At 40.3% G+C, this 12,168-nt stretch overlaps 1 protein-coding gene across 1 annotated transcript in view; it reads right to left on the reverse strand.

The window, feature by feature from the left end:
- Window positions 1–12,103, reverse strand: part of entpd5a (ectonucleoside triphosphate diphosphohydrolase 5a) — a 37,613-nt gene extending 25,510 nt beyond the window's left edge. The window contains exons 1-2 of the mRNA XM_078562111.1: window positions 12,072–12,103; window positions 1,412–1,712 (exon numbers count right to left, since the gene is read on the reverse strand). Coding sequence (XP_078418237.1) covers window positions 1,412–1,640 — 229 coding nt within the window. The 5' untranslated portion in view covers window positions 1,641–1,712; window positions 12,072–12,103. The remainder of the gene's footprint in view (window positions 1–1,411; window positions 1,713–12,071) is intronic.
- Window positions 12,104–12,168: the final 65 nt, after the last annotated feature.

A 12,168-nucleotide genomic window follows, 5' to 3' on the forward strand; every position in this document is an offset into this window, starting at 1 on the left:
ATAATTGTTGAAGGCTGGGTCATTCATTTCAAAATAGCAGGAAAGTGGGCAATCTTCAATGAAAATGAAGGTTTTTAGGACCATTAAGGAATTGGGGATAAAAGCATACATACCTAAAACATACAACAGGACCCAATCTACAGAGGCAAGTATATTTATTGATTTCAATCAGGAACCCCAAAAGCAGAAAAATAAAAGGTAAAAGAAAACCTGATTCACAGAAAAATGATTATATTAGGATCAACTGGTCTCAGTTGTTAATAGGAAGCTGAAACCAAGACACAGAGTTTTTCTTTATTGAGAGAGTTTATTGACTTGTTCAGTCTCACGTCTCCTCCAACTCAACCGAGTGTCCCAGCTGCCCTCTGTTTATATGCTCTTTTAAATAAAACACATGATCAATAAAATAAACTAATGAATGGAGGTTACAGGCCCTGGTGGGATCCCCTATTTATATGTGCTCAAAGACAATTAATACCCATCGCCTGTTTTCCTTAACCTTAAAAATGCAATTGACATTAACAAACCTTAACAACGTAATTAACAAGACATTAACATCAGTTGCTCATCACTTTAATGATGGTAACTTATCTAGCTGATGTGTCAGCAGTAATGAGCTAGATGAAGTGACAAAATTTAAAGATTCTTTTATGTTATGTAGCCAATGGCAAACATATGCATTTCCCACCATTAGCTTCACTTCGAAATGTAAGTGTCATCATTTACATTTTCTGCCAATTCGTGCAAATCTTGAGAGCTGCCCAAAAATACATTGAGTTGATTCAGCAGCTCTAATATCAATAGCATCATAGCAGTTGTACAAAAAGATAATGTGTCGATTGAAATGGTTTGGTGTGCCAAGCGTACATCCCAGATATCAGGTTCCCAAATGCCTAATTGCTATGTTACAGAGAATGGTGCCAAGCGGTGTAAAATGCTAGAACTGAAAAAAAGAGCTGCATGGGAGGCTAGTAAAATGCTGTTCTGAAAAAAAAGTGGACCAGCATCCATAAAAGTCCCTCAACTCAACCAGCATCCATTGACAGCTTGACATGCAGACAAGACAGGTTTAATGCGGGGCAAGTTGAGCACTGAAATAAAATGAGGGACGAAGGGGAGATATATTAACAACCTTCTTTTGGGTTTAGTTGCCTGGCTAGGTTGGGCACGGTAGGTTACAAAGATTGTTTGTATACCTACTGCAATTATGTGTGCCTGCTATACCACTGAGAAAGATAAAACTTAGGACATTATGTAACAATTTGTTCATTTGGACAATATAGAAATCTGACAGCAGCAGAATTAAATATATGTAGATTCAGCTGTGCCAAATACAAAATCACGGAAAATTTCAACATCACAATAAGCCAATACCTCATTGCATAGGAAAATCCAAACTGATTGTACTCACCAGGGCCCTTTTGAATGAATGAGTATATGTGTATGCGCGTCCCAGTGCTTCCAGCATCAAACATGATTCCATAAAACACGTTGGATATGTTTACAGAGGTTAACTTTGAAGGCAAGATATGCGGATTTTCAATTCCATACTGTGGGCTGCAAACATCTGCTTCTGACAACGTAATGCAGGCCAGGGCAAAAAGGAACTCCAGAACAAAGAAGCCCCTCAAGAAATCCATCTTTTCCTAGAGGAGGATATGTTGGCAGTGGAGGTGGAGGTCACGTCGTTAATCTGATCGGACTTTATGAATCTGGAACAAGAAGTTTTGTTAAGCAGTTTCTGTTGAATTTTAACCCAGGTTTACTTGTTGGCAGCCTCTCCCAAGAGAGTCACTTCTTTATCCTTCTCACTACTTGAAGTTTGTATTAAAGCTGCGTAGGAGGTGTTATGATACTGCAGGTGGTATTTGCTACGCTGACCAAATTCACAAGGGAAACCTTGCCACACTATCACAACAGTTTTGCAATATGTATTTATTACAAGAAAATATGTCAGAAGTAAGGAGTCCACTAATACCTTTAGAGATTTTAAACCATTAAATTTAAACATTTAACAACGTAAGGATAAAACACATACACAAGATTACAATTACATGGTTAATATAAATTATAACAATTCCCAAAATTGCTAGTTAACCAGGCCCCCAACTACACAACCCCTTTAAAGGCAACAGTCTAAAATAGATTTTAAATTTATAGTGACAATTCAGCAAGGTTACCACAAACACCCATTCGATTGTGGAGTTCCAAAGGCTTTTAACACAACTTTGGTTACTGGAACAGCAGACTTCTGCAAAGTGGCTAGGGGCTTTTCCCTACGTCTGTTTCACATAGCGTATCTTTCAGATCTTACACAGCTACCCCACACAGCCTTCCATCTTTCTTTAAATATATTTCTTCCTCTTTAATCTGTAAATCCCATTGTTCCCACATGTCTTTGGAATTTACTTTTCCCATTGTAAAAAAAATCTTTTATGTTGTCATTATGGCCAACACTTTCGGGGGAAAAACCAACGTAATAACCTGCCTTATTTATCTTGTTAGTTGTAAACATCCTACCACGGCTCTTTAAAAACCAAACACCTCTCCATTTATCTTAAAATGCAAATTTCATTCACACCCCATCTGCCGAGACTTTACCCTCGTTCACTCATTAGCATTTCATGTCCTTTTACACCTAACTCTTTAGATAATTTCAATCTTGCAGTCTATCCATCTCTAATTTAATTAAATCAGCCACACAGAACCATCCATACACACACACACAAACATAAGCCTACTTTACAATACCCCATGATAATATTATGAAAAATATGATAGTTTCCTGACAGAGGAAAGTTGAACCAAACATTAAGAGCTCCCATATACGTACCTTACCAAAAATTACTTTTTAGCAGAAATGGATGTTAAATTACAAATGTACTAAGTTGAATAGTGATTGCAGTAACTGTATTCATTAATCTAGCAGCTGCACAGCTGTATTTAAGTAGCGAAAAAGTGACAGATAGGCATTTTTACAAACATACATAGTTCCTTTTTTCTTTCGAATAAAATTAATGATGGTAAAATATCCACCTTAAAACAAAGGTTTTAAAACTTAAAAACACTCCTTATTGTTTTCTTCTTAAAGTAAAGCAATGCAGGATATTATAGACTATTCAAAACCCAGGGTCAGTTTAACCAATATACACAAATAGATCTTACCATTGAGATGTGCTCTGAATGCAATTTGCTATCCTAACAAGCAACTACTTCTAGTGTACATCTAAGTCTGATTCAACGTGTAGCATTTGTCCCGTCAAGTCAAACAAGTTAAAGATGCTTTGCAAGATCACTTATAGCTGTTTGGTAGTACAGAACTTGAGTATTGCTGAAAAAAAAAGAGAATATTGAGGCTATTCATCTTGCACTCACTAGGACACTTCGCAAGAATACCAACAGAAGCGGAAAACACCAATTTATACTGTATGAGAAGAGCGCTAATTGGTTGGCAACTGGACCAATCAGATTGGTAGAGGTGTTGCCATGGAGAATGCACCAGTGATGATGACTGACAGTTAACTGCCAAGGATTGTTTGAAATTTAAACCAGGCAGCTTGACCCCGATTGGTCAAGGCATTGCCCTGAGGAATGGGTCAGCGAATGGCTGTCACTTATTTTGTTTAGCAATGTGTGTACATGTTCTTTCTGTCTGCAAAGAACAGGGTCCTGTGTATTAATATATGTAGCTTGCAGTCCACGCAAATGCACCACACTGCGAGCCCAACTGACAATCTTAAATGAGTTGTCAGCGTAATTTTTGGCACATTGAAGATTATTTAGCAAATGTTGTCCAATTGCAGAATCACATCTAATGTTGGCTACTTCTCATACAATATAAATTGTTGTTTTCCCCTTATTGGTATTCTTGCAAAGTATCCTGATGAGTGCAAGACAAAAAGCTTCAGTATGCCTCTTTTTACAGCAATACTCAAGATTACTTATCCTGATGTTACGCAAGTTTATGGAAAATAAACAAAATATAGGTACAGCCCAAAATTAAAATAAAATTCCAAATACCCAGAACAAATGATCCCCTCCAATAAGTTTGAAGTGCCTGTGGGATAAGTAGTGACGGTTTGGGGCAGGACCATTCAAGGAATGGCAACGGCTCCAAGAAAATGCAAAATGGCTGTGGGAGGTGTGGGGGTGGTTGGGCGAAACTGGTGGGATTAGCAATTCAGTTAGTAATGGAACATTTTTCAAAAAGGAGGCAGTGCTAAGCCAACATTACAGGGTGAATCAAGTGGCAGAGGAAAAAACTACAATCTTTAATTAAAGATGAAAAGAAATTTAGAAGCAGTCACTACAGATTTCAAACAGGATGATGATGCTTAACAAACCTAATAGAGAGTTTTTTTGGGGAGGTGGTGCATGGGGAAATGGACTTTCAGAAAGCCTTTTACAAGGGAACACATGCAAGACTATTGAACAAGATTGATGAGTATGCAATTGGGGCTTGTCACAAATTGGATTGAAAGATGTTTAGGAGGGAGGAGGCAGAGAGCAGGTGCTAGGAAGCAGTTTCTCAGCATGTTTGGAAATGTGATCTGTTCTGGAACTACTACTGTTCTTGTGGACATCAATAATTTGGATATAGGGCTAGACGGAGTGGTTTTCAAATGGGAAGATGATTCTAAAATAGGACTAAATGATTCTGTAGAAGGGGATACTGAAGAGATGGTAGAATGAAGTAGTGGAAGGTGACATTCAAGGTCAGCTTCACAAGACATAAAAATACCGCAATAGAATAAAACCATAAATAACTTGGGGGGGGATACTAAGTTTTATGACAACAGGCATACATTATGCAAATTATGATATAACGATGAATATAGACTACAGTTGGTGTAGTGTAGTTTTTGGATCCAAACTATAGGACAGATGTTGAGGCAAGAGAGAGCATGGCACTGATGCACTGAGATGCAGCCTAGTATGAGGAACTATACACATGAAGATGATGTTAAAAGAAAGGGCCTGTTTTAATTGGAACAGCAGAGGTTAGAAGATAAAAATTACAAGATTAAAATTATGAAGGGATGGGGCAGAGTAGAGTGTTTCTAGAATGAAGGGGCATAATACAGCAAAGTCCCACAAACAGCAATGATAATCTGTTGGTGTGGGTTGATAATTATTCAAAATCATGCCATTAGATCTTTTACTGCTGTTTGAGGAGTCAGATGGAACCTCGATTACACATCTAATTCGAAAGCACTGCATTGAAGTGTTAGTCTAGATTGTGTGTTCAAGTTTCTGCAGCAAGGCTTAAAACTATAAACTGCTGACTCAGGTGACAGCCAAGGCTGAATCTGCAGCAAATATAGAGAAAAAAATGAACACTTTTTAAATAGATCTACCAATAAATAATCCAACAGACTCTAAACTTTCTCACTCCCATCTACGTGAGTATCAGAAAATAAAAATGTCAAAAGTTAAGCGAGTGAACGTCAGAAGTTATGAGAGTATGATTAACTGAATTTTTTTGTTTTGGGTTGTAATAAAATTATCCTGGTCTAAAAGCACAGCAAAAGGATATTCAGAACAGTGACACCCACCAAGATACCTTTGCTCACTGGCTGTGGAAAAATACTGACTCTTGTGTTTCGTGCTGTCTAGTTTGTGGACATGCCTTGACCCTAATGCTTTTAAATGTTTAAACCCAATCTGAATCAATATGTAAAGGATACATTGTAGTGCATTACTTATTCGGTTCTGGCATTAGTAATAGTTTTTAGATTAACTTTTGATAAAGTAAGCACATTTTGGAGGACAGGGCAAAGCATTTGCTGATTATGAAAGGTTTGTAGGCCAACATCAGAAACAAAAGAACTATTTTCCCCCTAAAAAAATCATTCTGATATACATCTGCCAAATCACAATCTGTTCTTACAGATTTCAGTTCATTTATTTTTATCCCTTCCAACGACAGGAACAATTCTTTTTTCAAAACAACACAGTTCACAACATTAAGTTACAGCTTATTTGTATTAATCCAGATCGCTACTCAAAACAGCAACTGCTGTTAATTCCAAAGGAGGCAACATGTTAGCTATGCCTTAAAAGCAGCAATTACTTGACAATTAAACTCTTAAGTATGCAGATTTGAAACTCCTCAGGGCTTTTAAGTGCATCAGAATTTTGATGTTCAAAGAAATGTTTCCTGCTGAAACTGCAACAGAAACCTGTCAGGTTTTTTGGTCTTAAGAGCTCACTATACAATAGCTACTGCTGGAAAGTACTCACATGTAGATATTGGGCAAAGGCTTATTTAGCCTTGGCTGTGATTCCCCAAGAGTCAAATAGTCCACTAACACACAATCTCTGGTTCACACTAAGAACAGGGATGGGAGCAAAATACCAGAAAGTCACTGGTTTTACAGAGCTTTGCAATTAGAAATAAAAAAACGACCTAGACTCAGGTGTAGGGAGCAGCACTAAAGTTTGCAGATGATAAATTTGGCAAGGTAGTAGGTCATGATCAGGACTGCTTCAGGATGACTTTGACAGGATGGTGAAACAGGGAGAAGCATAGCACATGGAGTTCAATGCAGAGAAGTGTGAAGTGATGCACTTGGCAGGACTAATATGGAAAGACAGCAAACTATAAATGGCATGATTTTGGAAAGTACAGATAAGCAGTAGGAACTTGGTGTTCATAGACAAAATTCCTTATAGGTGACAGGGCAAGTTGATACAGTAGTTAAAAAAAGCATATGAATTACTTGTGTTTATAAGTAGAAGAAACAGAATATTAATCATGAATATAGATCATGCTGAACTTTACAAAATACTGGTCAAGCCTCATCTGGATTACCCCGGGAAATTCTGGGTATCACACTTCAGAAAAGATGTAAAAGGTAGCAGAAAGAATATGGATGACATTTACCAGGGATGAGGAACTTCAGTTATATGAGGAGAGGATAGAAAAGTTGGGATTGTTCTCCTTGGAACAGAGAAGGTGATGTAATAGAGGATTTCAAGATTAATAAAAGTTTCGATAGAGGAGTTAGAGAAAAATTATTCTCTTTAGTGAGTGTGTCAATAACAAGAAGCCATAGATTTAAAATCATTGGAAGGAGACCTGGGGGGGAGAGGAGGAGTTTTTTCCCCCCTCTATCCAGTTGTGGGATCTGGAATGCTGTATGTAAAAATGCGGTGAAGCAGATTTCATAGGAAATATAAAAGAGAGAGTTGAACTTGAGATTGAGGAACTTATAGGGTTGATGGACAAAAATCTGGGACGTGGGCCTAAGAATGACTGATCTTTCAAAAAGCCACCACAGGAATGATGAGCCGAATGGCCTCCTTCTGTGTTGTATGATTCACCCCAACAAGAATATGGGAGAAGGGAGAGGAAAGAAAATCGACAAAAAACCTAACAATTACTCAATTCAACTCCAAGTTATGGCCCTTTGCCTAGGTTTCTCAAAGAGTAATAAAAAAGGAGATAAATAACTTCCCCTTCCCTGACAGAAAGAGGACACAGAAAACAATTTACATTTAGTGCCCATGCCTCAGCATTTTCACCATTCAGATCACATCCTTGGTCCTTTTCCTCCCCCCAGTGCATATATAAAAGTGTAATTCTACAAGCTTCTCTTCATCTGTTCCCAATTTCAGAATCCAGTCATTCTTGCTCTTCTTTGATCCTTCTCCAAAAGCCTCAATGTTTTTACAGAAATGAAAGAATCGCAAATTGTACATAATCTATAAAAAGGAAATCACCAATGCAATGTTAGGGAAATTTGCAATAAGCATCCGTCTTTGGCAAGCAATGCTGCTTTAACCTTCTCTCATTTACTACTCCTTCCTGAACACAATGGCAGCAGCTTGAATACTTCCATTGGGCAACTCTGAACAATGATGATAGTTGGGCTACACAGCTACCTCGACTACAGCTCCTCACACCCCGCTTCCTGTAAGGACTCCATCCCATTCTCTCAGTTCCTTCACCTCCGTCGCATCTGTTCTGATGATGCCACTTTCATAAACAGTTCCTCTGACATGTCTTCCTTCTTCCTTAACCGAGGTTTTCCACCCACGGTGGTTGACAGGGCCCTCAACCGTGTCAGGCCCATCTCGCGCGCATCCGCCCTAACACCTTCCTCTCCCTCCCAGAACCATGATAGGGTCCCCCTTGTCCTCACTTATCACCCCATCAGCCTCTGCATTCAAAGGATCATTTCCACCAACTCCAGCATGATGCCACCACCAAACACATCTTCCCTTCACCCCCCCACACCCCCCGCCCCCGGCAGCATTCTGCAGGAATCGTTCCCTCCGGGACACCCTGGTCCACTCCTCCATAACCCCATACACCTCAACCTCCTCCCATGGCACCTTCCCATGCAACCGCAGGAGGTGCAACACCTGCCCCTTTACTTCCCCTCTCCTCACTGTCCAAGGGCCCAAACACTCCTTTCAAGTGAAGCAGTATTTCACGTGCACTTCCCTCAATTTAATCTACTGCATTCGCTGCTCCCAATGCGGTTTCCTCTACATTGGAGAGACCAAATGCAGACTGGGTGACCGCTTTGCGGAACACCTTCGGTCTGTCCGCAAGCATAACCCAGACCTCCCTGTCGCTTGCCATTTCAACACTCCACCCTGCTCTCATGCCCACATGTCCGTCCTTGGCATGCTGCAATGTTCTAGTGAAGCTCAACGCAAACTGGAGGAACAGCACCTCATCTTCTGACTAGGCCCGTTACTAGTGAATATTGAGTTCAACAACTTTAGATCATGAACTCTCTCCTCCAACCCCACCCCCTTTCCGATCCCCCTTTTTTCCAATAATTTATATAGATTTTTCTTTTCCCACCTATTTCCATTATTTTTAAATGTATTTCCATCCATTGTTTTATTTCTACCTTTTAGCCTATTTCGATCCCTTCCCCCCACCCAACCCCCACTAGGGCTATCTGTACCTTGCTCGTCCTGCTTTCTGCCCTAATGTCACCTATTAGCACATTTCTTAGCTAATATCACCGTCAACACCTCTTTGTCCTTTTGTTCATGACATCTTTTGGCAATCTCCACCTCTCACTGGGCCTCTATCCAGCTCTACTTGTCCCACCCTCCCCTTAAACCAGCTTATATTTCACCTCTCTTCTATTTTTCCTTAGTTCTGTTGAAGAGTCATATGGACTCGAAACGTTAACTGTATTCCTCTCCGCAGATGCTGCCAGACCTGCTGAGTTTTTCCAGGTATTTTTATTTTTGTTTTTGTTTATGATAGTTGGGCTATTCAACTTTGGTGGGAATAACTGGGAACCCCAATTCTGCCATCACTTCCAACAGATCTTACTAGATAGCAATCAGTAATAGATACCATTCCTAGATTTCCCCTTCCTAGCCTGTGGACACAGTAGTGTCCTCCCAGGGATCAGCTAAATTGGCAGTGACTTTGTGCCAAACTTGCAACCTTTCTGCTCTGTACAACTAAGTGACATATTAAGTTCCAGCTATGGTTTGGTTGGTAGCACTCTCACCTTGGGAGTCAGAAGGTTGTGTGTGTTCAAGTCCCACTCCAGAGACGAGCACAAAAATCCATGCCAAAAATCCAGTGCAGTACTGAGGGAGAGCTGCATTTTTTGGAAGTGTTTTTTAGGAACATTCATTAAACCGAGGCTCCTTCTGCTGTCTCGGGTGGATGCAAAAGATCCCATGGCACTACTTTGAAGGGGAGTACATCCTGGTGTCCTGACCAATATTTATCCCTCAAACCAATATCACTTTTGATCGTTATCATATTGCTGTTTGTGGGAGTTTGCTGTGTGCAAATTGGCTGCTGCATTTCCCACATTATAACAGTGAAATTCAAAAATCATCATTAACTGTAATGCATTTTGGAGTCTCAAGGTTGTAATAGGCGCTACAAAAATGCATTCTTTCTTTTTCTTTCATGTTGGACTAATTTCATTTACTCAAAATCATTGGGAGAGTTTTAAGAAGCAATTTAAAAAATAAAACAAAGAACAACTGCACAGCATCAATAAAAGTCACAGCTAAACACAATGGAGATGAAGAGGGTTCCCATTGTCAGGAATATCCTTTAGTACTTCCAAAAAAAAAACCTTTCCCCTCATTTTCTGAAGCAAGTAGCCTTAGACAGTGAGTATTAACAAGAGACTAAATCATTAGCGACATCAATGCAGGTCTAGATCTCATTTTCACCCACTGCTTAGACATAACTAGTTTTCAGCAGAGATCACTGCGTAGCAATTGCGACCTGGAGTTCTGACTGATTTTTAGTAGTTTGTGAACTTTTGCTAGTTCAGAGGTGTGGCAGCTTATCCTAGTGCTGCCATGACCGAGATCAGTTAACAGCACAAAGAGAAGATCAAACCTACACCTTTTAAGTTATAAATGGCGAGGAGGTCAATTGCATTGCTTATCTTCAAAATAACTTTAGCTGAAAGAAAACACAGAAACATCATAAGAGATGGCCACCAGACCCATCAAGCTCCTTCCATCACATGGGAATGACACTTAGATTTTTGGGAGCATATCCCTTCTAAACATTTAACCACCCTAGAGAACATATGCATTAACATTCTCTGATCAGTCCCAAGCTGCTATTGAACTCTCCTAGTCTTCTGTTCTCCCAACATTCCTTGTCTCACATCACATGAACAATAGCTACAGGATAAAATGACTTCATTTTGTGTTGTACTGTTCCATGTTTCTACAACACAGTTAGATGAGTGACAGACATACATGGTCAAAATCATGTCACTCACTCAAGAAAACTTGCAGACAGAGAGAGCGGGGAAAAAGAGCAATTAAATTGGTGGAAGGGATTCACTCGTCATCTGTAGAAGTTAAAAATAAACATAATACCGTTAAAATAAATAAAGAACCACCAACATAACATCAGAGCTTTCCCAACGCCTCAGTTTGTAAATGCAGTATGGTACTGATCCGTATATTCCAAAAAGATCCCAGATTTGTCTGACGGTTTGTGCTGAGTTATCCGATTTTAGCCCACACAGCGGCTGAGAGTAGAGGTTTGGTTAATAAACAACTTATAGTCCCTTCCAATGTTTGTTAAGTGATCTTATGGAATAATTTTGAACATCAAAATGAAGACAGGCACAGTTACGCTGCCCCTATGATCCACTCACATTGTGGGTGAAAAGCACCACCAGCATAAGTTATCATCATTGAATTACCTGGCAAGCTCTGTTGCACTGTTTATACATGCAAATAAAGGATATTTATATAAAGAAAAATAAATTCAGAGAACATCACCATCATGAAAGATACATCAAGTTTTTTAAAAATGGCATTTAGATTTTTGGGTGCATATCCCACCCAGAACTGTCAATAATCAGGGAGAAAGAAAAACCTTAAATACTTTCACAGGATCAAAATGTTCATATTTTCATATTATAAATAACTTCTGACTGAGTGAGTGAGCAACGACCCACAGGGACCTCCTTCCCATTCTTCTACACACCATCAGATTAGACAGCAGCTGATGAAAGCTTTGAAAAGACTCTCCCACTCCTCTCCCCTTTATCAAGATCTCAAGACATGGAGGGCATCACCAATCTTCTGCACATTCTTTAAAAATCTAACTTCCACCTTCCTCTTCTCTGCTGGCAACTTTAAATTCAGGCTCCCAAACCCCCGGTTGGAAGCTTGTCGTCCATTCCTCCTCCTCCTCCTCCCCCACAATAAAAGCCAGAACCGAAGGGCGGCAGGGAGTTTTGCTGAGGTCTGAGCGTGAGATAAGCTGCAAACAGCAGCAAACTTCAAACTAAATGAGGAAAGCGACAAGAGGAACCAAACCTCAGAGAGGGGTCAGCAGCCTGGTCAGGATTTGTGTGACACACACACACACACAGTCAGGCAGGCAGGCGCGGGTATAATAAGGAGCCCCTGACACTTGTGGCTGTGGGAGGCGAGCGTCCTCCTCTCCTCTCCTGACAGAAACTTCCAGACCAGTCACGGCGTCAACTCTATAGTGACAAGGGGGGGGAGCTCTCACCAACAGCCCCGTCCACCCAATCCACCACCACGGCACTGAACGCCACACAGATCGGCAGCAAGACTCGAACACTCACCTCTGACTAAAACTCCTCTCATCTTTCCCCACGGAGGGGGCGGGGAGGGAAATACCGACGCTGCCCCGGCCTCCGCCTCCCGCCCCCTGCCCACCCT

This window comes from Cetorhinus maximus, chromosome 18 (genome assembly GCF_964194155.1).
Source record: "Cetorhinus maximus chromosome 18, sCetMax3.hap1.1, whole genome shotgun sequence".
In the NCBI taxonomy this organism is placed as follows: Eukaryota; Metazoa; Chordata; class Chondrichthyes; order Lamniformes; family Cetorhinidae; genus Cetorhinus; species Cetorhinus maximus.